Raw genomic sequence first — 23,166 nt, 5'->3', positions numbered from 1 at the left:
CTACCAAGACAAATCCCACTCAAAACCCCACCCGACTCTTTATCCGACTCCTTCTCTCCGATCCCCAGATGTTGCACTTCACCTCTCGAAGCTCGTGCCCCAAATCATCTCGCACCTTTGCATGCGCTTTCGGTTTCAGTGTACCCATCCAAGAAAAAAAGAACGGCCTCCACGTTGGCTTCATTCCCATCACCTTATTGCGCAACCCCATACCGGGGGTCACCCGAACTAAGCATGCTTGTGACGACCTTTAATGGCCTTTTACGACTTTTCGTTATGACAGCCTATTGTATCAGCTTGCGTCTTGTAGTCTTGTAGTAACGGTAATACGATGCAAAACAAATATGGTTTGATGTTATGCACCACTGGAGTTGCGCATTAGCCGACATTCCCGTGAGAAACTGTGCACAGCACCTGGGGGCGCGAGGCAGGCACAACACCGGCGCTCTCAGACCTGGGACGCCGCAACTGCTCTATCCCAGCTGGAATATTACACGCATTTCATAGCAATGCAACAATCTATGCCTGTGCAGTATCTGCTCCCCAAATGAGTCTCCAGTGTGTTAAACCTTGAGCTGCGCCATCTCCTCTGCAGGCGCCTGCTCCTCCGCCTCCGAGGTCTCCTCAGAACCCTCACCACCCTCGCGCGGCTTGAATCCCTCCAAGTAACGCTTGTTGAATTGGTGGTGGCCTGGAAGACGCTCCTCAGTGAGCTCGGAATGGTCACCAAAAGTGGGCATGGGTCCGTCATCGGTGGCCGTCTTCTCCATGGTGATAAGCTGCAGATGTGTCAGCTTGTTGGACATACGCTTCACAGCTGGTACTCACCCTGCGGCCCCACTTGCCAAAGTCCTGCAGACTGCCATCCTCATGCTTGACCTCCCGCATACCTTCCACAACGGGCACGTCGACGTGCTCAAAGTCATCGTTGACAGTGGGGAGGAAGAAGACGAGACGACCGCCGGGAACGAGCAAGTAGCGACTCAGCTGAACCAAGTCAAGGGTCAGGTCCACGAGCTCGTATGGCTTTGAAGGTGGGAGGTATCCGGGCCTCTCGTGGGCAAAAGTACCATCGTCAAACTGGTACGGCTCGTCACGCAGAGTGTTGCGCTTGCGCGTTGTCGACTTGCCGAGACGCTTGGCTCCAGCGCGCACGCCGTAGGGGGGGTCGGTGACAATGGCGTCGAGGAAACCGCCTCGGCGCCAAGGACCGTGGGTGACGTCAAAGGCAACAACGTCAAGGAAACGCTGGTCGTAGCCGTAAGCTGCGGCTGCGCGGAAGATACCCGGAGTGACGTCCTTGCCCTTCTCTGCTATGTCAGCACAGGCTGAGAGGCACATACTCACGCTTGCCACGGAACTGGCGCGCGTCAATGTCCGAACCGATAACGCTCGCGCCCCAGTGAGCGACAGCATACAGGAGCGATCCAGTTCCCACGAATGGGTCATAAATGAGCTTGCCTGGGGCGGGCTGGTGGGTTAGCTCGAACAGATAGCGGCACCCACGAGAGCCTGGCCAGCAAGGAGGAGACCCATCTCGGCCTCCATAGACGTGTTGCCGTAGAAGGCACGCTGCTTGATGTCCTGGACGTTTATGACGGGACGGGCACGAGAGAAGCCCATACGCTTGCCAAAGTAGACCTTCTGGAACTTGCCGTCACGGTCAAGACGGGCCTGGCGGGTGTGCAAGGTGACATGGTCGTCTGGAATCGATTAGCCTTCAATGGGTTGAATCGGTTTCAACACCCGGTTCCACTCACAGTCCTCCAAGACGACAAACTCAATGTCTGGGTTCTTCAAGTCAATCTTGCCGCGGAGCTCGGTCCAGCTAAAGTCCTCGACCACCTGGCGGTAACGCTTGTCGAGGGGGCGGTTGTTGACGCACTCGAGAGTGATCTTGAAGCATGCGTCGAGGTCTGGCTCGAAGAGCTCACGCTTCTCCTTGAGCTGTGCATGGAGGTCCTCGTAATTGGTCGCCTCAGCGTACAGCTTGCTTACGGAGCTGAGGCGTCAGCGGTCATGCTCCACTGGAGGGGAGTAGCGCAGAGTAAATTGAAAGGGGAAGGTAAGGCTTGCGCAAGGCGCTGACCGCTGTCTGCCTCCAACGCTGAAGGATGGAAGTTGCAGGAGACAGATCCTTCTCTTCCCCCAAAATGCCTACTCACATGACAAGGACACCACGGTCCAGGATACGCTCGACATATTCGTCCTTGTCGACCTCAATGACGATGACACCGCGGTAGATGTCGGTGGAAAGGATCTTGAGCTCAAACTCAAAAAGCTTAGCGATGGAGAGAAGCTCGGGGATGCGGAAGGAGAGGTGCTCCAGCGACACACGCAGGAAGTAGAGCGGCATGGTGTTGGACACGAGTGTTGTTGCAGAACAGCAGCAGACGACGTTCGGGCAAAGTAATGTCGGAGGTCTTGTGAAGATCAACTTTGTTGCTCAGCTATTTGCACGTGGTTATCGCGTGTACATCACGTGACCTAATACGTCACTGATCACTGTACCAGCGTTCGGCCGGTTCGCTGCCTCCTCGAGCGTCTCTCTCCGTTTTCCTTCTCTCCACAGTCCCGTCTCCCTCACAACAAACAACCTCTCCTAAAAGGCAACACTATGCCACCACTGCCAGTTCCCAACAGGGGCGTTAACACCATGCCTCCACCGACAGCCATGCCCGGACGCACAGCAATGCCACCCCCACCACCCCCGACAGCTGCAAAGCCAGACCACATTGTCCTTCCCTCCGACCCGGCCAAGCCTGCCCCGATTCTGACTACAGAACAAGCCGTGTCAGAGTGGCCACGGACACCTGGGTACCAGGGGTTTATGGGGTGGTTGAAGAGGAGATGCGACCGCATCAGGGGAAAGAACATTATCGACGGCAACGACGGTGCTTCAGAAGTGAGCATTCGACCGGTACGAACCACGAGCTGACGACAGCCTACGGCGGCGCTCCTTGATATTCTGGACCAGATGGTGGCATGGGTCGAGGAGGTTCCTCCCCACCCTCAAGCTGGGCAGCGGTTTGGAAACCTCGCGTTCAGGGAGTACATTGTTCTTGTGGAGAAGGTGAGTTGGATAGGTTGTGTCCGTTAGCTGACGACTAGCGTCTCCCAGCTATTGTGGCAGCGACGAGCATGTCGGCAACTCTCCAAGGCCAGGTACTTCCCCTACTTATCAAATCTCACGCTTTTGGTCACCCGACACGTATCGACTATGGCACAGGCCACGAACTTGCCTTTGTCTTGTCCCTGTGGTGCTGCGTTGTTGCCGGCTGGGTAGCGACTGAGCAGGAGCAAGACGAACTTGTTCTCCGTGTGTTCCCTAGGTATGTCAGATGCTCTAGTAACAGGAATCTGACCCCAGATACCTCGACCTCGTGACCAAGCTCCAGTCAACGTACCGCCTCGAGCCCGCAGGCTCTCACGGCGTGTGGGGTCTTGACGACTACTGCTTCATGCCCTACCTCCTGGGCAGTGCGCAGTTGCTTGGTGGCGACATTTCCCCAGATGAAGCGCTCAAGGCTGCCACGTCGTCTTCTGGCCCGTTCACCGACCTGTACACCCTCTCCCTGCACCGCATCACTCTGTTCAAACGCGGTGCGGCTTTCAGCGAGCACTCGCCACTGCTTGACAGCCTGTCCCAGTTCCCATCTTGGGTCAAGGTCCACTCGGGCTTGACCAAGATGTATCAGGCTGAGGTACTGGGGAAACGCGTCGTCGTGCAAGGTCTGTGGGTTGGCGGGTGGTGCTGGGGTGAGGACATGCCCGCTGCCACCGAGTATGAGAGGCGCTCGTCGGCCTTGTCCCGGATCGGCACTGCCACGACAGCGGCACCATGGGCTCAGCAAACCCAAGCGCCGACTGCAGGGGCTGTCCCAAATCGTTAGCAATGTTTGTTAGACGTTCTTCTAGTTCATGTAGATGTCGACGTTGTATGTATCGCCTGGGCATAGCTTATGAGTGTGTGTGGGTCCATGTCATAAACAAATAGAAAATATCTATTCTGTTAATTTATCCTCCGCTAATGAGGCTTTCCTAATGGAAGGGCCGCGGTGGAGGTCGACACTCGCGAGACTTTCGACGCGTCTCATCTGGACCATCTCAACAACACACTTATAATGACCCTCGATCAAGGTGCAGGCGTGAACAGCGCGCGGACGCCAACAGCATCGGCGCATGTCGACGACGTTGTTGCCGACGATGCCGAACCCACCTACACCCACTTTGCGCACCGTGTCGAGTTTGCTGCTCTGGAAGCACGGTTGCTCGCTTTCGATGTTGGCACCACGCCAACCCAAGCCGAGGACGAGGCCGAGGTGGTTCTCGTGACGAAAATGGGTGCCATTGTGAGCTGCACATCTCCATAACCAAGCTAACATTTAGCTGGATCACTACCTCCCCATGCCAGGACTGCTGGACCCGGCCCTCGACGATATTGTGCATCCATTGATGCAGGTGCTGGGCACGCAACTGCAGCGGCTAGCGGAGAACGGCCCAGCACCGAACAATGCGCGATTGGCCCGCGTTGGCCGTCTTGTCAACTGGGTAGTCAAGGTGCGCGGGTGGAAGGCTGTCAGTGCGTATTACAAGTAGACATGGTCTATCGACAGGAAGACTGACACCGCTTCAGTCCCATACTTTCCCTCATCGCTGCCACACCTAGGCGCGCTCATCACGCTCCTTTCGCCTCCAGCAGCGTCACCCTCGCGTGTACCGGACACCCCGCACCATCCAGCTATCTCAAGCGAGGACGCATGGGAGTTGCGCGCCGTTCTCCTTTTGTGGCTCGCGCTCCTCCTCACTGTGCCGTTCAGCCTCACAGCTTTGAGCTCGGGAGAGACGCCTACGCGTCTCGACGTGCGCACCCACCAACGTCTCTTTTCAGCACCGACTTCTGACCTCGCTGTCCGAGTCACACTCCTCGCGCTCCCACTTCTACACAGCCCGGGCCGCGAGGGAGGGTATGCCGCGCTTGTGCTTGCTCGTCTGTTTGCGCGGCACGACGCGGCCCAAGGCCTGCCCGGGTTTGTGGAATGGGCGGGCGCTGAACTCGCCGAGGGAGAAAGGGAGCGCGAGGCCAACCTCGTTGCGTCACTCATGGCGTTTCTGGCCGTACTCCCTGGCATGATATCGCCATCACACTTAGCGACCCTATGCGGCTTCTTTGACGACGTCCTCATCCCGCACCTCGCTGGAGGTAACACGGCCGCAACGTCTGGTCTTATCCGCAAGCTGGCTGTCAAGGCACGTGGTCGTTGGTGGCTCGCGAGGCTTGGACGTGGATTCCGCGGTGACCCGGATGCCGAGCTGCCGGACGGCATCGAGGAAGTTCTCGACGACCTCATGTCTGGTCTCGGTGACAAGGATACGATTGTGCGATACTCGGCCGCAAAGTACCTCGCGCGCATATCCGCATTGCTCCCCGAAGAGCTCTCCGACCAGATTGTCATGGCCACCATCGGGCTGTATGCCGGTACCGAGGACGAGCCCGTCGTCGAGACTGCGTTCGGCACCGTTGTGGATCCGGGAGGGAGCGTGGCCGGTGGTGGTGCGATGGGACTTGGTGGTGCCGAGGCTGCGCGTGGCGAGGCGCGGTGGCATGGCGTGTGTCTCGCTGTCGCCGAGCTGGCGCGTCGCGGTCTACTTTCCGAGGAGGCTGTATCCGAGGCAGTTCCATGGGTCGTCAAGGCACTCTCATTTGACCTGCGCCGGGCGAGCCATAGCATTGGCTCGAATGTGCGAGATGCGGCTGCCTATGTGCTCTGGTCGCTTTCGCGTGCCAGCAGCCCCGCCCAGCTCTCTCCATTTTCCCAACACATGGCAACATCGCTGGTTTCCGTTGCCGTCTTTGACCGCGAAGTCGGTGTGCGACGCGCCGCATCGGCAGCATTCCAGGAAGGCGTGGGCCGTCTTGGTCTGTACCCAGAGGGCATTGATGTCCTCGGCAAGACGGATTTTTATTCGGTCTCGGTCCGTCGCAAAGCATTCACCGTCGCCGCTCCATCTGTGGCCATTCACCAAGTGTACCGCGACGCGATGAGGGAGCACCTGCACAACATCACCCTCAGGCATTGGGACACTGGCATGCGCACCGCCGGTGCAACAGCACTTGCGGCGCTCCTAGCCCTGTCGCCGGAGCAAGTCCCCGACTCAGTTGCGCGTGAGCTAGGTCAGGTGCCTTCTCTAGACCCGACAAGTGTACACGGCGCGCTTGTTGCACTCGCCCACATGGCCCCTCTCCTGGACGATTCAACAAAGGAACGTCTGCTTGCATCCCTCGCCGGCGTCCGCGCTGCTGCTCTTATCACGGCAAACGCTCCCGAAATCATCGCTGCCGGATGTACGCTCGGCGGGGCGGCTCTCACGCCTAGCGCAGACTTGACGTCGCTCACCCGTTTCCTGGACGCGGCGACGCGCCGTCGCGAGAGTGACGTACACGATGCGCTTGCACAGGCCTGTCAGCAAATTAGCATTGTGAGGCCCGACGACTCGGGGACATATGTCCAGCGATCGGTTTCGGACCTGTCTTCCGCTCGTCCGGCACAAAGGCAAGCCCAAGCATTATGCTTGGGTCACTACCTCTACCGCTCGCCGGAGGAACTCTTCACACCCCTTGCTGCCCTCCTCGTTCTGCTTGATCCAGCAGCCAAGGCCGACGTCGAGACCAAGAGGAACGCCGTCGGCTCGTTAGCGGATGTGGCGTGTCAACGTGGCCTTGATGGACATGTTCTCTGTAAGGTTCTTTTCCCACACTCAGTAGCTGACCCTAGTTATTGCGGACGACTACCACCGCGTCCTCGCCGCACTCACCACGGCCTTGGACGACTACACGACTGACCAACGCGGTGACGTCGGTTCCTGGGTCCGTTCAGCCGCCGTTCGCGCACTCGCCCGCGTCATTGCTGGCGCCTCTACCGAAGCCGATGCCAAAATATTTATCCCGCAGGCCACATTCGAGGCCGCGGTGGCCGGCATCGCCAAGCAGGCATTCGAGAAGCTTGATGTGCTGCGCGAGGCCGCTACCGAAGCTTGGGGGACACTTCTCTCCGCCAACACTGACATGGTGTGGGTCTGGGACTGCGCACGCGCCATGCAGGTCGACGGAGTGCAAGGCGCCATGCGTCAGCCGAGCGAATGGTTTACTGCGGGCCTGGCACTCCTCGCCACCCCCGCCCGTCCGGCTGTGCTCGCTGGTCTGGTCCAGAGCGCAGGCAGCGCCGCCCACCCGACGTCTGAGCGTGCTCTGGGTCCGTTTATCAAGTATCTCCGAGCCAGCCCAAACCTCGCCACCCCGGTCATTGCAGACATTGTTGCTCTTCTCGCTGCCAACTTGACCTCGAACCGCGTTGCAGTTCCGGCCCTAACCACCGTGTCGCGTCTTTTGGACGCCGGTCTGGTGCGTTCGACAGACCCCACCGCTCCCTATGCCCGCGCGCTGGGCCTGGCGACCCGTGGCGTGGGGACGCTGAAGAGCATGGACCGTATTGGCGCGGCCATGCGAGTGGTGGTCGGCACGCTCGGTCTGCCATTCCCAGGTCTGAAAAACAAGGCGGCAGACGCACTCGCACCATTGCTTGCGCACCGCTTCCCAAGGGTGAGTTTTCAGCTTGCACGATGTCTCGATCGCCGCTAAAACACTACAGATCCGGGCCATGACGGCTGAAGCAGTTTACCTCCTCCTCTCAACGGAGATGGACGAAGTGGAGCCCGAGCTGGAGGAGGTCTTGCTTGAGACGAGCTGGACAGAGCAGGAAGGTGTGGATGCTGCGCCCAGGGTGGTGGCGCTGTTACACGCGTTTGTTGTCTCAGCAACCGACTGAGGAGGCGGGAGGGAGGATTAGATGAATTATAGAAATACAGAGGGTTAATTGCGCATTGAGTATGCCATGTGAGAATCGGCAGTGTGGTGCCACACGCAGCTCGGGCTTTTGTTGATGGCGCATCTGATGGCGAGGCGAAACAAAGTGGACCTGCCTGCGCTGTGCTCATACGTCAATGGACACACTCCTTCCGCGTCTGCTTATGGGTCTGTAGATGCCAAGAGCGTCTGCCAAACAGCTACCACGGAAGATCCCGTGGCCAAGGCCGCTCAATGTGATTGCAAGCGGTAACGAAGACGGAGCCAGCGAATACTCCAGTTGTCACAGTCCCCACTGCCAGTCCTGACAGAGCTAGAGGAGGGGTATATGTGCATGCAATGCAAAACCGCAGCTGTAACAGCAAGTCGGTTTCTAATGTGTATGTTTTAAGAGGTGTTGTGGGGTGGGCCTTTTACCACGACGCCTTGTGGACGCCGGGAATCTCGCCCTTGAGGGCCTTGAGGCGGAACTGGTAACGGCAGAGACCGAACTTGGTGAGGACACCTGGATTCGTCAGCTATCAGTCATTGCCAAGGGAACTTTTGTGCGCATGGTCGGGGGAGAGAAATGGGAAGGGCCATGGGGAAGACAGAGGGAAGGCGGATCCTGGATCCCTTGACGCTTGTCTTGACATGAGTGTCCTTCGACACTGTGACCTCGACCACTAGCCCAAGTCCAGTTTCAGGCATCTCCAGCCTGACGATTCACTCGCCGTGGTTCCATCCCTATCCCCCGCTTATTCGTCTTGACGAGGCAAGAAACCAATCGACAAAGCTAGGCACATGGAGACCGCGACCACGGTCCATCTGTCCCAGGTCGCCTTTGTCTCCACTGTCCCCCATCTTCTCATCTTTAATAAAATGTGTTCTGTACTCACCACGGCCTTTTGAGGTCTCGGTACACCTGTTCCTAATGCTCGTCATGCGACCCTCTCCGCCATTCAGCGAGTTGAGACCGAGCTGGGCGCGGTGGCGGACCTGAGCTGGCAGGGTGGTGTTGCGGGCGACGTAGAGGTATGCGCGGCGCTGAAGCTCGACATCGGCGGCCGACACACGCTTGCGGAGATCGCGGAGGACCCAGGCGGAGGCACCCATTGTTGTTGTTGTGCGTCGAGAGAAGTGGTTTGTGTGTCTCGAGAGTGAACAAAGTCGGGACGACATTGAGAGGACGATTCCTGGGATGAGAGCAGTTTGATTCCGCCGGGAGAGGAAATAGGCCGCCGTTGCCGTAGAAATAGGCCCTCGTCGAAATCACGGGACCGCGCGAAATAGGTGTGCGATCCGTGGGGTGCGCACAATTTGATTCCGCAGCCCCGGTTCCACTTTCAAAGACATCACGATCGCAACCTCAAGCACAGAGTATCTCTTGCAATCCATCGCACAAATAACATCTCTCGCAACCATGTCATACAACGAGGCATGCGAGTCACCAGCCTTTAAGCAATGGCTCGTCACCACCCTCGAACCAATGTACGTGCCCTCTCACCCCTGTCATTTTGATGAGGAGGCACAGATGCGTACAGGCATCTCTGGCGCGTCGCCGCTCGGCTCAGAAATAAGTTGAGCGGCGAACCGGATATTCTGCGCTTGTCTCCTCGTTTCCCCCTCCACTCTAGCTTGTTTCCCAAATATCTTTAGCTAACATTACCAGGTGCGATGCCGACCCGGATGTGCTCGGCGACTACATCATTGCATTACTCAAGCACGAGTCGAGCATGACTGAAGCGGAGTGGAAGACTGTAAGCGTCAATTGAGCTATCTTGGTGTATCCCCTCCATATCACCTTCTCTATCTTTGCATTCTTGCTAACATGCCAGTACATGGTGACCGAGCTGAAAGAGTTCCTCGAAGCGCGTTCGCAAGCGTTTGTTGACCTCTGCTTTGACGTCCTCCGCACCAAGGCGTATCTTCCCTCCACCGCCGCCGCCGTTCGCCCAGCAACCCCCCCACCACCTGCAGTTGCCGGCCCCTCGTCTCCTCGCCGAGACACTGGTGATGTGGAGATGGGAGAGGGCCGTCCTGTGGCGCCCGTTCCCCACCCGCAAGACCCAGGAGCTCCCCGCCTTCCCGGCGGCCGCCCACGTTGTGTCGACTACCACGAGCGTGGCTTCTGCATGCGCGGTGTCAACTGCCCCTTCGAGCACAGCGTGGACGTCATCATCCCCACTCCGGAGATGATGTTCCAACAGATGCAGGGCTTCCAGGGAGGCCGTGGCGGGTTCAACGGACGCGGAGGAAGGGGAGGACGCGGAGGTCGTGGCGGTCGCGGAGGTATGATGGGCCCAGGAGGCATGCCCCCCATGATGATGGGAATGCCCGGCATGCCGTTCATGGGACCTGGTGGACCCGGTGGTCCTCAGGGCGGCCCGTCTGCCGAGTTTGCCAGCGGCGTCAACCGACCCCCGCACGACCGTAACGGCAACACCCTCCTCATCACCGAGATCCCTCCAGCACACGTGTCAATGGGCGCCATCCGCGACTATTTCGGCCAGTTTGGCGATGTCACCAACGTCGCTGTGGAGGGCAAGTCGCGTCGCGCCCTTGTTTCGTTTGCGTCCAACCGCGAGGCATTCCAGGCGTGGAAGAACGAGGAGGCTGTGTTTGGTTCCCGCCACGTCAAAGTGCTCTGGCATCGTCCCCGTCCCGGCCAGGGCGGCGCTGGTCAGCAAAAGCTCGAGGCCTCGGCAACGATGATTTCCAACATGAAGAAGCTGGAGAATGGCCAGTCGACGCAGGGGAACGTGGTCGCGACACTCGAGGGCCCAGAATCGCGCTTGAAGAAGACGCTGGCCGACCTCGAGGTCCGTGAACGCCGGCAAAAGCGCGAAACCCTTGTCGCAGAGCAAAAAGTCCTCTTTGCCCGCGCCGGCACTGCTTCGCAGGAGGACAAGGTCGCCATCCTCACCCGCATCAAGGCTATCGCCCAGGAGATGCAGGACCTCGACAAGCCCGCGCCCCCGCCCACCACCGACGTCGACATGACCGACAAGGAGAAGCTCGATGCCGAGCTGGCCAAGCACGGCATGGAGACTACGGCCGGCAAGGACCAGGAAGAGCTGCTCGCCCTCAATGCCCAGCTCTCTGCTCTCCGCGACAAGGCGTCCACACTCGGTATCCCCGCCACGCGTTACTCTCCATATGGACGTGGCGCCCCCCGCGGTGCTGTCCGTGGCGTCCGCGGTGCGCGTGGGGGACGCGGTCGCGGTGGTGCCTTCCAGCGCCCCATGCGCCTCGACAACAGGTCGCGTACTGTCCACCTGTCTGGTGAGGCACTTGGATCGGAGACGTCTCAGGCGAGCCTGCGCGAGTGGTACGAGGGTACTGGTGGCGCCGTTGCGCAGAGTGACGATGGAGGCTTGTTGGTGACGTACCCGAGCCGCGAGATGGCGGAGAGCGTGAGTTTAGTTGGGTCGTGTAGGCTGGCTATCATCGGACCCAAAATCATGTAGCCAACCACGGACCCCTTCCGCGATCACCTTACTGACACCCTCCAGGCTCTCGCCCTCGGCTCAAAGGATATCCCCAACCTCGCTGGCCCCGTCCAGGCCGCATGGCACTCGGCCCCCTCACCCATCGTTTCCGGCAGCGCGACGCCAACGTACCCGGTCAACGCGGGTGGCGCTGAGGACGGCGAAGTCGAGGTAGACATGGAGGAAGGAGAGAGGCGTGACCGTGATTACGACTAGGCGGTCGTCTGGACATTCATATGTTCCCTTTCCATCGACAGTGGTGTACAGGAGAAAGGGGGGAGTAGGGGGAGGGACAGAGAAGCAACAGAAGATCGAGTGAGAAGCAGCAGCAACAGAGCGTCACCATCGTCAACCGTGCGATACCTTGTTTTTCGTTTCATTTCATAGAGTGTAGCCGCCGTGAGCTGTTTATCGGCTTCTAGCATGACATGTACTGCATCCCGTGTTTGGAAGGGTACTACATTTGCCTAACGTGTAACGTGAGAGGTGCCAGTACCAAGATGCCAAAGAGCAACAGAGATCAGAGATACGGAGACAAAGCTGGCCGCCGTACCGCCGTTGTTTACTTTCCGTATTTGCCGAGGCGGTCGGTGGCGACTTCGATGGGAACTTAACTCAATGCGGTGCGTTTTGGCGTTGGCTTCGTCATTGTCCACCTCAACTCATTTTCTGTACTTGCTACTCACGTCCTCTCGGGTTCTCTAAAAGACCCACGTGCACCTAGACGTGACCATCGGCACACGGCCAACGTACTCGCAACGACTTGCCACCACACGTCAACAATCCACCCAGTCCTCCCCTTCCGTGAATCCACTCTGGATACAGGCAGTGACGGTACCTCCCGTTTCTCGCCCCACTCATCCCAAGTCATGTCCGACTTTTGGTCACGAAACTCGTACAAGCTACGGCACGATCTCTTGCTGTACCTCACCACCCCGCCCGTCTGCCCTCACCATCATGTGACCCTGGACGGCGATGGCGAGCCGACAGTCGCAACAGCCCCGCTCATCTCGGACACTGGCCGATCAAGATCACGAGCAACAAGTATAACCCATGCGGATACTACTACTGCTGGTCTCCTAGGCCTGACGGTGGTGTGTATCAGCGACACGCACGGGACCACACCGGACCTTCCCATTGGCGACATCCTGGTTCATGCCGGTGACCTGACTGCCGAAGGTCGTTGGGAACAGGTTCAGTCCCAGATCGACTGGTTGAGCAAGCAGCCGCATCGGTACAAAGTCGTCATTGGCGGCAACCACGATTTCGCACTGGACGACGCGTACTTGGCCAGCGAGAGGAGGCGGAGGAGGATCCGTGACGGGCGTGTGGACGACGACGACGACGACGACGACCAGTCCAAGGTGGTCGGGAAGACATCCCAAGACTTTGACTGGGGCGGCGTCCTGTACCTCTGCAACGAGAAGATTGACTTGGTGTTCCCACCCTCGACTGGAGTGGCGGACGACGGCCAGACGCCTACCACCTCGCGGGCCGCCCCGCGAGTGGTCACCATCTACGGCTCCCCGCTGTCCCCGTCGTTTGGCCGCTGGGCATTCCAGTACCCTCCCGTGCAGAACCCGTGGGCCAATGCTCTGGACGCGGTCGCCAAACCGAACCCAAACTCAAGCCTGCAGTCCCTCCCCTCCGCCACCCCGAACATCCAATCACCAGCATCATCGGTTGACGTATTCGTCGTCCATGGCCCCCCACGTGGATACCTCGACTACGAAACACCTCAATACAAGGCTCGTGAACGCGCCCTGCGGGCCGACAAGCAGATGCCCACTCTCTTCCAGCCCGGAGACATGGGCAGAGTCACGGGGTGCGGGTGCAGGTTCCTCCTACACGAAATCCGGCGTGCGCGACCACGCGTGGTCGTGTGTGGCCATATCCACGAAGGCCGCGGTGTGGGCACGGTGGGATACAACCCTGTCGCCGAAGCCGTGGACCGGCTCATGGTCGATGCGGCTGCTACCCGCGACAGGCGGCCTGGATGGCGCGTGAGGGCGACGGCGCCTGGGTGGACGTGGCTGTTTTACGCGGCGTTGACTTTGGTCTGGGCAAATGTCTGCGCGTGGTGGAGATACGGGACGTCTAGAGAGACCAGGACGAGTTGTGGATGTACGCTTGTAGTCAACGCCGCGGCGGTGAATCGATGGGGCAAGGGCCTGGTCGATCCGGCCATTACTGTAGTCATATAACGAGCCCCAATGCAATGCCACAAGAGATGCTGCGTGTGTGTTTGGTAGTAGGGCATCTCATTTTGGTGCTATTACGATGCAAAGGTCTAATTGATGGTCCCCTCATCTCCACTCCCTCCTCCCCTCTAGTACTCCTTACAGGCGGCTGGTGAGCTGTAGTGCTGCTCACCCACGCCATAACCATAACCCAAGCGGCCTGTTTGCCACATTCCCAAATCCCCAACTGATCGCAGCCATGGTCTGGGTATCGCATGCTGACGCATGCTTACACCCTCACACGCGCTTGCTTTACCTCCCCAACATGCCAAAGCCACCACCGCCATTCGGCAAGTTTGCGAAATGGTTGTCGGCGCCATGCCACACATTCTTCAGCACGAACGCTTCAGAGAGAAGCAGCTCAATGTCGACGTCGGTCCAGGACATGGTCGGAAGACGCTGGAGGAACATGATGATTTCCTGTGTTGAGTGTCAGTGGAGTGCGAGGGGGTTACATGGCTCGACGGGCCGGCACCGTGGGGACGAACCACAACGGGCTAAAGGTACAGGCCATATCCAAGGCCACGCAGCTGCCTCGTCCCTGCCCATACCCCCAGTTGACCACGCTCACTCACCTGGAAGTCCATCTCTCGCAGCCGGTCGCTAAACTTGACAAGGAGGGCGCAACAGACGTAGAGGTGGAACTGGGAGAATGCCTCCTTGCCCTCAGACTGTTGGTGTTAGTTGCATACTCGTGTATTTAGCTGTCGGCGGACTGGCACACGCGTGCAGCGCCTCGTGTCACCTAGCCTACTCACCAAATAGGCATCCCACATGCGGATGGTACACTTGACAGTAATCTCGCGCATGAGGAGACAGTTCATCCACCTGAACGCAAACTGCATGTACTCGACACCCTGTTCCTCAAAGTGGTTGGCCAATGGCGCGTCGATACGTTTGATGAGCTCGCCCATGCGCTTCACTAGACGCTGGATACCAGGCTGTTGCGAGATGTAGTGGTCCTGAATTCCGTCCAGCAGCTTTGTGAGGCACCAGAAGCTGTCTGCTTCAACCGCAGCGAGAACCTCGGAGGGCAGGTATGAGACGTCGAATGCCTCGGGGTCGACCGAGACATAGCCCGAGAGGAAGACTTCGAAGAATGGGGTGGCCAGGTCATTGATGCCCTGCACGTAGCCAGAGGCGGGGTGACGGATCGCCCAGACGTACAGGATACGCTCGAGTGCGCGCTGCGTTGCGGGACAGGACCACAGCGGCGCACCTGGGCGGGTGCGGGGCACGTCGATTTCGATCTGGTGCCAGATCTGAGGGGTTAGACAGAGTACACGATCTGACCTCACCTGCTGGTCAAGCGACGCTGGGCCACGGCCAAAGTACTGGTCCACGAGCGCCGCATATTCTTTGCGCTTCCGTTGAAGAGTTGCAAGTCGGGGTTGCACGGGAAGGGGCAGGTAGTTCTGGGTGTAAGCAGATGAATGCTCGCGCGACCCCTCACTAGCAACAACTGCCAAACAATCGGGCGGACCTCGTACGGGATACCGCTCCAGGCCAGGCTGCGCAGCTTGACGGCGTCGACAATGCCCCCACTCTCAACTGTGAGTGCGCGCACATACAGCTCACGCCTCCGTTCCGTCCGCACACTACGCTGGCGGCTGACGCCCGATGCCGACAGACCAGACACGCGCGGCGGTGCTATAGGTGACGCGCGCCCAGAATGCGGCGCGCCTGGTGTCCCCGGAACAGAGCCCGGCCGCGGCGAGGCCGGTGTCGACGATAATGACAAGAGAAGGTGCAGCGGGTCTGTGGAAAGCCATTAGCTCTGTACGACATCCCATTCCCCGAAAGTCAAAACGACAGTGGGGCCGCCACGCGCTGGTTTCGTCACTTACCACGCAAGATGTCTTCGGCATCGGGCCTGACGGCCTCGGCGCCCTTGACGCCCTCTGGAGCTGGGGGTTCAGCGGCATCTGCCGTCTCCACAATCTCCCATGCACCGCCGGGAGGAAGTCGCGTGGGTGCTGGTGCGAGCGGGTCTGAGGATGCGGGTGGTGAAGCCGGCGATTTCGGCTCGTCTGTTGGCGAGGAGGACGCAACTGCTGGAGGAGCGGTGCTGTTACCGACGACAGCACGCTGCGTAGGGCCCGCGGCCGATGCCGATGAGCCATAGCCTCCTGGCGGCGTGTTCTGTGAAGGTGTGGGGTGGAAGCTCGCGGATACCCAGGACGTGGAGATGGAACCCGAGCCCGGGTTCGAGTGCGAAGTGGGTGGGCTCGGCGCGCGGCGAATGGGGATGGGCTTTGCCGTAGCCTGCGTTGTCGTGGCCGTGGGCGATGTCGGAAGTGTGGGAGAGGTGGGTGCGGACGACGATGAGGGCCCAGCAAGAGCCGCACCGCCGACGGACATACCGCCGAGGTCGGCAGCCAGGAGTTCGTCGTCGTCGTCCTTGTCGCTGCTCGAGTCCCAGGCGTCTGCCTCCCACTCTGCCTCACGGTGAAGGGAGGTGCGCGGGCGGGGGGCGGAGGATGTGCGGAAGAGACCCGAGGGCAGTGCACGATGTGGATGTGCGCTGTGTGGCCTCGCTGGCGGTGCTGTGGGCATGTTTGGTGACAACGACGACGGGATGCGCGATGGAGTGGATGCAAGAATGGCCGTCATTGTAATCGAGCGGGGAATAATCTCATGTTGCAACCGTCCATTCATCCACATCCATCAAGCAACCCATCCGTACCCTCGCGCTCTCTTCGTCGTCGTCCCACCCCCACTCCCCCCCCTTCGTCGCTGCACGCGTCGCCCGTGCACTCTCTCCTGGCCTCGCCACGCCGCTGGCGGCCACGGCGCTGCTCCGCTTTCCCCCCTTGCTCTCGCCGCCACCCGCGGCTTGCGGCCAGGTCCTCTCCGTCCTGGCTGGACCTTGGCACACAGCGCGTCGTCTACTGGCCCGAATGCTACCCTGATGCCTCTCGTCCACAACAACAATGCACGCATTCGCCCACGACTCTGCGGAGGCGGAGCATCTCCAGCATAACCACGAGCAGCAAGATCAAGAACGTGCACTCGAAGCTGCCCGTGATGAGCTGGCACAGATCGTCGGCGCCGATGCGCACCGCGGGGGTGCCTTCGGAACGGCGGGTGCAGCGGCTCTCCGTCGCCAGGACGAAGTACACGACCGCCCCCCACACCTGTCTCTCTTCACGTCTACACAGCAAGGAGGGGATAGGTCGTCATCAGCGTCACCCTTTCGCTTTGCTACAACAACAGGAGCGTTTGGCCTCGCAACTCCACACCACCCCTCAACGCCAACGGGCCCCACTTCGCCGACAGCCGCAACGAGCCCCAGTACAACGGGGGCCGCACGCCGCCTACGCCGGCCTTCGTTGCTGTCATTGAAGCCAAGAGAGCCTCAAGACGTGAGCCTGAGTCCTAAATCGATCACCGCGTCGCTCCCAGCTACGACAGAGTCGCAACGCTTGCCTCCTGTGCCACCATCAACACCAGCCCCACTGCAGCCGCCTGCAACACCAGCCCCGCAGGGGCGACCGTGGGGGATCACGCCTCTCACGGCGATCACAGCTCCAGAACGCGTAGCGAGCGCACCACCCATCCCAATTGAAGGCCTGACAACGAGCACGTCGCCGGTCCCGGGCGTGGCCGGAGGTCGTAGGGGTTCGGAGAGCGAGGCTTCGGGCGCGCAGTCTCCCATGGCGATGGACACCGAGGACCAGCTTCGCAGCCCGCTGAAATGGCTGCCCCCGCACATGCAGCCAAGGAGGAGCAAAGACAAGAGCCAGATCATCGAAGACGATCAGGCTGCCCCTGTCGCTCGCATGCCGTTTACCGGTAGACCGTTGCCAGGCCCACTGCTCGCGACGCTCATCTCGGAATCGGCGCCTCTGGAACACGAGATGCGCTCCGAGGCCCGTCTCCAGCGTCTCCTGTTTTCCCATCCTTCAGCACTGCCATTCAACCCACGCCAACGACGAAACACGCGCTGGACCCGTGGCCGCTTTCCTGAGATGGTTGGGGACGATGATGACGATGATGACGACGATGCCGCGCGCATGGCACTCGGAGCAAGGTGGCGTGCTGGTTCAAGCGATAGCGACTCGGACGACATGATGGACGACAGCAGTGTGCAAGAGTGGCCCGCTGCGAGCTCGGGTGCTGGCGCTGTCAATTCGGCGTTCGCGAGCGTCATGGACCTCGATCGGCCGTCAAGCTCCAATTCGTCCGGCGCGTGGAACAGTACCAGCGGCAAGTCGACGCCGAGTCATGGGAACGGCAGTGGGAATGGGAACGGAAGCACGACCACAGCCACACGGGCCGGCACGTCGTCGGCAACTGCTACCCCCGGTGTGTCTACTCCTGGGTGGAAGAAACCTCCCGTTGCGCCCAGCCCTTCCACTGGTCTGCAACTGCCCACTGCGTTTGGCGGTCTCGCAATGGGTAGCGGAGGAGGCGGGGCCGGGGCCGGCAACGGAATTGCCACACCGCTGGGCTCACCTACTGTCGAGCGCAGCGAGCTTGGCGGGTCGCCTGGTGCCATGGCCATTGCGAGCCCGATGTCCATCGCGTCCCCAGGCATGTCCTCCATCGCCGCGTCTCCCGGTATGATGCAGTACCGCGACCCACCATCCATTCGCACTGGAAAACGCAAAGCTGCCGCTTCAGACGACCGCTTCGACCCATACAAGCGCCCCAGAGGCTCATCACCTTCGCCATTCCAGCAGAACATTGCCGTCTCGCCGAGCAAGTCGACTGGCGCGATGAACGCCATGAGCGCCGTGCCGATCCCTTCGTCGCCATCACACCTCCCACTCGTCGGCAGCGCCTTGGCTGTCACTAGTCCTGGGTACCTCTCACTTGGGGGCGGTATGGGTATGGGCTCGCACACGCGTAAACCGCCGACCCACCCCTACACTCGGCCCATGTCCAGTCGCTCGCGCGCGGCGAGTCCCGCGCTGAGTATCGGCAGCACGTCTGGCGTCCTTTCCTCCAGCCTGGGCAATGGCGGACTCACAGGACCCTCGCGACCCCTCGCGGGCCCATTCATCCCCTCGGGACCCGGCTCAGCCGCTGCCGTCTCGGCCGCCAACGCCGTCGGCGCAGCACCGCGTGACCTCGGTGGCCTGGGGCTCTTGAGTCTCGCCAACCAAGGAGGTGAGGGCGGTGGAGATGCTGGCACTGGCGGTGGAGGGGGAGCGGAGGGAAGGATGGCGCAGCACGCGCGTGAGGTGCCCAGCCCCCAGCCTGACTCTGAGAACGAGGCGCACGACGAGACGCTGTGGGAAGTGGAGGAAGATGGGGAGATGGCGATGGATGAGGATTGATTCAAGTGGAGGAAGAAGCGGCATGGGATAAGTCAAGAGCAGTAAAGCAACTAGAATATGACCTCTATCAACCTGTAAAAATAGTGCATGACATCGTATTCACGACGCTCGTACTTGGACATGCCTTTCGTAAAACGCCACTCACATCCTGTGACGAGGTAGCTGGAGGGAGTGGATGTGTCCGATGCCGCCCCAAGCCTCACTCTAGTAAATGCCGACCGACCCCAAACACCACCACCACCAGCTGTTCAGTCTCTCCACGCTTGACGGTGGCACACGTACCTAGTGGTACTCACTCATGGGGTGCAGAGGACCCCAGCGCCTAGGGCCACGGATACGCCTAAACTGAGCCGCTGGCGTTGCACTGGGACAGCACCCCGTATCAGTAGGAACGTTCAGCGCCTGCTCCTTGTCGTCGACAGGTGTTGGATGTTAAAACCCGCAGGACTCTCCCATCGTCGCTCAAGCCATACCCGTTGAAAGGCAACGACCACAGGCTCGATTAGACTTCAACCTTTGCATTTTCAAGACGCCCAGCCCACCGCCGGTTTGCTTTCTAGTTTGCCTGGGTCTAGTTACCGTAGCCGCCATATGAGGGACGGTGAACGTTCTGTCCAAAGCCAAAGGCGCGCACCTCGGGCTCCTTGGGCTCCTCCTCTTCGTCCTCACCGCCGACAGGACCGCCCTCCGCCCACGCCCGCCTGTCACCAGCGATGACCCTGGTGACGGCCTCGACGGCCGGACCCTGTTCGACGCGGAAGACGAGCTCGACGCCGCGGGGAGAAGGGTTGTAAGGGTCCGAGTTGGCGTCGGGGTTGGCCTGGAAGACGCGCAGGAAACGAGCGAGGGAGACGTCCGTGTGGTAGTTGGCCGAGGCTTGGCCAAACTTGATGGCCCAGTCGTACCTGCGAGTCAGCTTGGTGCTCGAATTGTACCAGGTGAGCCGGCATCATTTGCTGTAGACGATCGAGATTTGCAAGTGGTCTGCCACAAGCGCTCCCACTCACCTCAGGTTCGAGTTGACCACAACACCGCCGGGAGGCGGCACGAGGCAAAAGCTTTTACCCTCGTGGGCAGCCGTACCGATCTGGTGCGCGGCGTTCGAGAGCCACTGCAGCATGAGCTCGGGGTCGTTGCGGAGCTGGTTCATGCCTGCGCGGACGGTACGAGCGACGGTCAGAGCGCGGCGGTTCGAGTTGGGGGTGTTGGTACCCAAAGCCGAGCTGGCGGGGAGGGGGATCTGGCGCATCTGAGCAACGTTGGCGCCCAGAGTCGAGAGGTTGCGAGGGAAGGCCGGGTGGTCCTTGTGGAAAGAGCGGTACTGACGTTAGTGTACAAGTTCTCAGAAAGCAGCTGCTGGTAAAAGGCAATATCGTACTCACGTTAATAGTCTGAACAACATACTCCACACGCTGTCCGGCACGCTCAAGCACACTGACCCACCAGCCGGCGATCAGGTCATTGTCCGAGAGGTGCTCGCCGGGGGTCTTGAGCGAGGTGATGTGCTTGACCTCCTCGGGAGTCAAGGTCACAGTGAACATCTGGGAGCTAGTGACGGCATCTCCGTAGCCCTTGCCCACCTCCTCAAGCGGGAGAGGGTTCAGGAGGTCAAACTTGAAGTCCTTGCCAATCTGCTCTGAGTAAGGCGGGAGACGGACATGGGGCTCAAGAGTGGGCATGTCGTCGTCGAGGTCGGCCGCGGGCAGGTTGTACAGCAAGGACACGTCCTCGAGGAAACGTGAAAAGGCGGCGGCATCACCAAGGATGTGGGCCCAGTTGACACCGAGGACCGAGTTGCCGTTCTTGAGAGTGCTGAGACGGACGGTCACGAGAGGTGCGTCGGCTCCGGCGACAAAGTAGTCGCCTGCCAAGGGAGGGATAAAGCTGCCCAGATCGGGCTGGATGACATGACGGTCCGGGTAGGGGTACTCGTCGTCGACGACCTGGGTCGAGAAGGGAATGGGCGAGTTTGTGAGGGAGATCTGAGACGCGTTAGCTTGCGGTTCACTCCAACTGAGTCAAAACAGCTTTCGGATCCGATCACGAGGCGCCTTCCCTCGTTTCTTCGTTTCCCTCTTGTTCACTCACAGCAAACTCGGGGCCACCGGGGACGGTGGCCTTGACGTAGCGACCGACTACAGAGGGCCAGAAGGACGCGGCACGAGCAAAGGCAGCTTCGAGACGTGCGGGGTCGAGCGTGGACGGGAAGACGAGGACGCTGGAGACGTTTCCAACTGCCCAGTTTGAGACTGGTGCGATGGGGACCTCTTGCCTGCCCTGAGTTGTGGGGTTGGCTGGGGGTGCGGGAGTGATGAATCCTTGGGCGACCATTGTGTAGAGGTGGGGGAGTGCAAGAGAGACAGAGAGCAGAAGAGAATGAGAGAAAGAGGGAACAATGGACAAGAATGAGCCTCGTCTCGTCTCGTCTCGTCTCTAGCCTCTCTCTCTCCACTTGAATGCCGCGAGCGAGCGCCAAAAGTGGGGGCCCGCTGAGGTCACCTAAAAGGGTTAAATGGGTGGGTGAAATAAATGCCGCCACCCAGCCGGGTGTGGGGGCTGGCCGGCTGGCGCTGGCTGGCAGAGGTGACGACAACCATCGTCGGTCGGTCCATTCAACCTGCCCCCGGCCCTCGTCGCATCCATCACACAATCACCATCCCATCGCCCCCCCTCTCTCTCTTCACTTGCATTCAACCACCCCCACATCCCTCTCGCCCATCAGCCTCTTACTCATCCCCTACAAACCTAGCACCACCATGTCGGCAGCCAGGAAGAAGGTTCTCCTCAAGGTGAGACAACCGTCACACAGCCCCACACACCACCCCCGTGCCGATAACGCCGCCCAATCCACCTCTGGGCCCACGGTACCGTCCACCAACGGCGACAAGGACACTGGCGTCGGGCCGTGTGTGGGCTGTGTCGCACTCGATGCACCAGAATGAACTTGCGCTAACGTGCTCCAGGTCATCATCCTCGGCGACTCTGGGTAAGTACTCGCCGCCCAGCCACGCCGCCGTGTGCCAGGGGAAGCTGTCGCGCGAGCCCCAGAAACGGTGGCCGTGACAAGCCCCTTGTCCTCTTCGGTGTCCCAGTGTGTGCAATTCACTGACATAGTGTGTGTCCTTCTCCACGTATTCGTCTCTCCTCCGCCATTGTCGATTGTACACCGACTCGTTGCTTCCTACCCCCCGCTTTGGCCGCCTTGCCCCGTCCCGGTCGTTTCCTTGACACCTTGCCCCTCTCTTCTCCCGTGTCCTCCCGCCCCGCGTCCATGGTCATCCAACGTGCAGTGTCGGCAAGACGTCGCTCATGAACCAGTACGTCAACAAGCGCTTCTCGAACCAGTACAAGGCAACTATCGGTGCGTGGAATGGAAGATTTCTTGAAAGGGTCTGGCAACTGGACAACCGTGCTGACCCCCGATTCCTCCTTCCTCTTCTGAACCTTCTCGCCACCCACGCCACACCCCCTGCGCCTCCCTAAATATTCAAACTCGTCCTCATTTGCAGGCGCCGACTTCCTCACCCGCGAGCTCGTGGTCGACGACCGCGTCGTCACGATGCAGCTCTGGGACACTGCCGGCCAGGAGCGCTTCCAGTCGCTCGGTGTTGCATTCTACCGCGGCGCCGACTGCTGCGTGCTAGTTTACGACGTCAACTCGAGCAAGAGCTTCGAGGCTCTTGATGGCTGGCGGGATGAGTTCCTCGTTCAGGTGAGCTTGCATTTGGCCCTCCGCACAGGCTAACATTCAGGCATCCCCGCATGACCCGGAGAACTTCCCATTTGTTGTCCTTGGCAACAAGATTGACATGGAGGAGTCGAAGCGCATGGTGAGCTTTTGAACATACATATACTAGCTAACACTTCAGGTGTCACAAAAGCGCGCAATGACTTGGTGCCAGGCCAAGGGCAACATTCCTTACTTTGAGACATCCGCAAAGGAGGCCATCAACGTCGAGCAGGCGTTCCAGACCATTGCCAAGAACGCTCTTGCACAGGAGGCCGAGACGGAGCTGTACGCCGACTACCCGGACCCCATCAGGATCGACTCGGACAACTCGCAGAACTACGGGTGCAGCTGCTAAGCCCCAAGCTGGCCGTGCAGCGAACAAGTGCTGCTCCAAACACACCCCTACAAGCAAGACCGACTCGCCAAAGGTCGTCTGTGACAAGATCCACTTTGGCCCGTAATCCTACCCTTCCGTAATCTGGCGTACTGGCGTCATTCTCCTTGCCTTTGCTCCTTTCTGCTTCTTTCACACACATTCACTATTCTTTTCGTCGGTCCTGTAGACATGTATAAGCTA

The 23,166-nt window shown here is 59.9% G+C and overlaps 10 protein-coding genes across 10 annotated transcripts; 6 read left to right on the top strand and 4 right to left on the bottom strand.

Annotated features, from left to right (window-relative positions):
* Positions 1 to 563: 563 nt before the first annotated feature.
* Positions 564 to 2,356, bottom strand: EHS24_007709 (uncharacterized protein; the record flags this gene model as incomplete). Its single annotated transcript, XM_028623054.1, has 6 exons — positions 564 to 779; positions 829 to 1,310; positions 1,348 to 1,456; positions 1,507 to 1,703; positions 1,761 to 2,002; positions 2,166 to 2,356. 6 exons carry the CDS (start codon positions 2,354 to 2,356, stop codon positions 564 to 566), a joined length of 1,437 nt encoding a protein of 478 aa, XP_028476947.1.
* A 261-nt stretch (positions 2,357 to 2,617) lies between these two features.
* Positions 2,618 to 3,893, top strand: RRD1 (Serine/threonine-protein phosphatase 2A activator 1; the record flags this gene model as incomplete). Its single annotated transcript, XM_028623053.1, has 4 exons — positions 2,618 to 2,905; positions 2,945 to 3,073; positions 3,112 to 3,332; positions 3,371 to 3,893. 4 exons carry the CDS (start codon positions 2,618 to 2,620, stop codon positions 3,891 to 3,893), a joined length of 1,161 nt encoding a protein of 386 aa, XP_028476946.1.
* Positions 3,894 to 4,124: 231 nt separating this feature from the next.
* Positions 4,125 to 7,826, top strand: EHS24_007707 (uncharacterized protein; the record flags this gene model as incomplete). Its single annotated transcript, XM_028623052.1, has 5 exons — positions 4,125 to 4,352; positions 4,390 to 4,582; positions 4,637 to 6,739; positions 6,777 to 7,600; positions 7,650 to 7,826. 5 exons carry the CDS (start codon positions 4,125 to 4,127, stop codon positions 7,824 to 7,826), a joined length of 3,525 nt encoding a protein of 1,174 aa, XP_028476945.1.
* Positions 7,827 to 8,277: 451 nt separating this feature from the next.
* MRP2 (40S ribosomal protein mrp2, mitochondrial) lies at positions 8,278 to 8,959 on the bottom strand (the record flags this gene model as incomplete). The annotated part of the gene is made up of 2 exons (XM_028623051.1): positions 8,278 to 8,369; positions 8,743 to 8,959. 2 exons carry the CDS (start codon positions 8,957 to 8,959, stop codon positions 8,278 to 8,280), a joined length of 309 nt encoding a protein of 102 aa, XP_028476944.1.
* A 307-nt stretch (positions 8,960 to 9,266) lies between these two features.
* On the top strand, positions 9,267 to 11,550 carry EHS24_007705 (uncharacterized protein; the record flags this gene model as incomplete). Its single annotated transcript, XM_028623050.1, has 4 exons — positions 9,267 to 9,334; positions 9,516 to 9,603; positions 9,682 to 11,259; positions 11,314 to 11,550. The coding sequence occupies 4 exons, from the start codon at positions 9,267 to 9,269 to the stop codon at positions 11,548 to 11,550; spliced, it is 1,971 nt and encodes a 656-aa protein (XP_028476943.1).
* Positions 11,551 to 12,203: 653 nt separating this feature from the next.
* Positions 12,204 to 13,538, top strand: EHS24_007704 (uncharacterized protein; the record flags this gene model as incomplete). Its single annotated transcript, XM_028623049.1, has 1 exon — positions 12,204 to 13,538. The coding sequence occupies one exon, from the start codon at positions 12,204 to 12,206 to the stop codon at positions 13,536 to 13,538; it is 1,335 nt and encodes a 444-aa protein (XP_028476942.1).
* Positions 13,539 to 13,826: 288 nt separating this feature from the next.
* GYP1 (GTPase-activating protein) lies at positions 13,827 to 16,130 on the bottom strand (the record flags this gene model as incomplete). Its single annotated transcript, XM_028623048.1, has 6 exons — positions 13,827 to 13,994; positions 14,150 to 14,245; positions 14,333 to 14,836; positions 14,873 to 14,989; positions 15,028 to 15,332; positions 15,422 to 16,130. The coding sequence occupies 6 exons, from the start codon at positions 16,128 to 16,130 to the stop codon at positions 13,827 to 13,829; spliced, it is 1,899 nt and encodes a 632-aa protein (XP_028476941.1).
* A 377-nt stretch (positions 16,131 to 16,507) lies between these two features.
* Positions 16,508 to 18,859, top strand: EHS24_007702 (uncharacterized protein; the record flags this gene model as incomplete). Its single annotated transcript, XM_028623047.1, has 1 exon — positions 16,508 to 18,859. The coding sequence occupies one exon, from the start codon at positions 16,508 to 16,510 to the stop codon at positions 18,857 to 18,859; it is 2,352 nt and encodes a 783-aa protein (XP_028476940.1).
* A 571-nt stretch (positions 18,860 to 19,430) lies between these two features.
* On the bottom strand, positions 19,431 to 21,190 carry EHS24_007701 (uncharacterized protein; the record flags this gene model as incomplete). The annotated part of the gene is made up of 4 exons (XM_028623046.1): positions 19,431 to 19,764; positions 19,867 to 20,180; positions 20,242 to 20,841; positions 20,948 to 21,190. The coding sequence occupies 4 exons, from the start codon at positions 21,188 to 21,190 to the stop codon at positions 19,431 to 19,433; spliced, it is 1,491 nt and encodes a 496-aa protein (XP_028476939.1).
* Positions 21,191 to 21,615: 425 nt separating this feature from the next.
* EHS24_007700 (uncharacterized protein) lies at positions 21,616 to 22,944 on the top strand (the record flags this gene model as incomplete). The annotated part of the gene is made up of 5 exons (XM_028623045.1): positions 21,616 to 21,764; positions 21,823 to 21,845; positions 22,369 to 22,571; positions 22,612 to 22,689; positions 22,729 to 22,944. 5 exons carry the CDS (start codon positions 21,616 to 21,618, stop codon positions 22,942 to 22,944), a joined length of 669 nt encoding a protein of 222 aa, XP_028476938.1.
* Positions 22,945 to 23,166: the final 222 nt, after the last annotated feature.

This window comes from Apiotrichum porosum (assembly GCF_003942205.1).
Source record: "Apiotrichum porosum strain DSM 27194 chromosome Unknown scaffold_5, whole genome shotgun sequence".
In the NCBI taxonomy this organism is placed as follows: domain Eukaryota; kingdom Fungi; phylum Basidiomycota; class Tremellomycetes; order Trichosporonales; family Trichosporonaceae; genus Apiotrichum; species Apiotrichum porosum.
The sequence above is the reverse complement of the archived record's forward strand: the minus strand, read 5'-3'. Positions and strand labels throughout refer to the sequence as shown.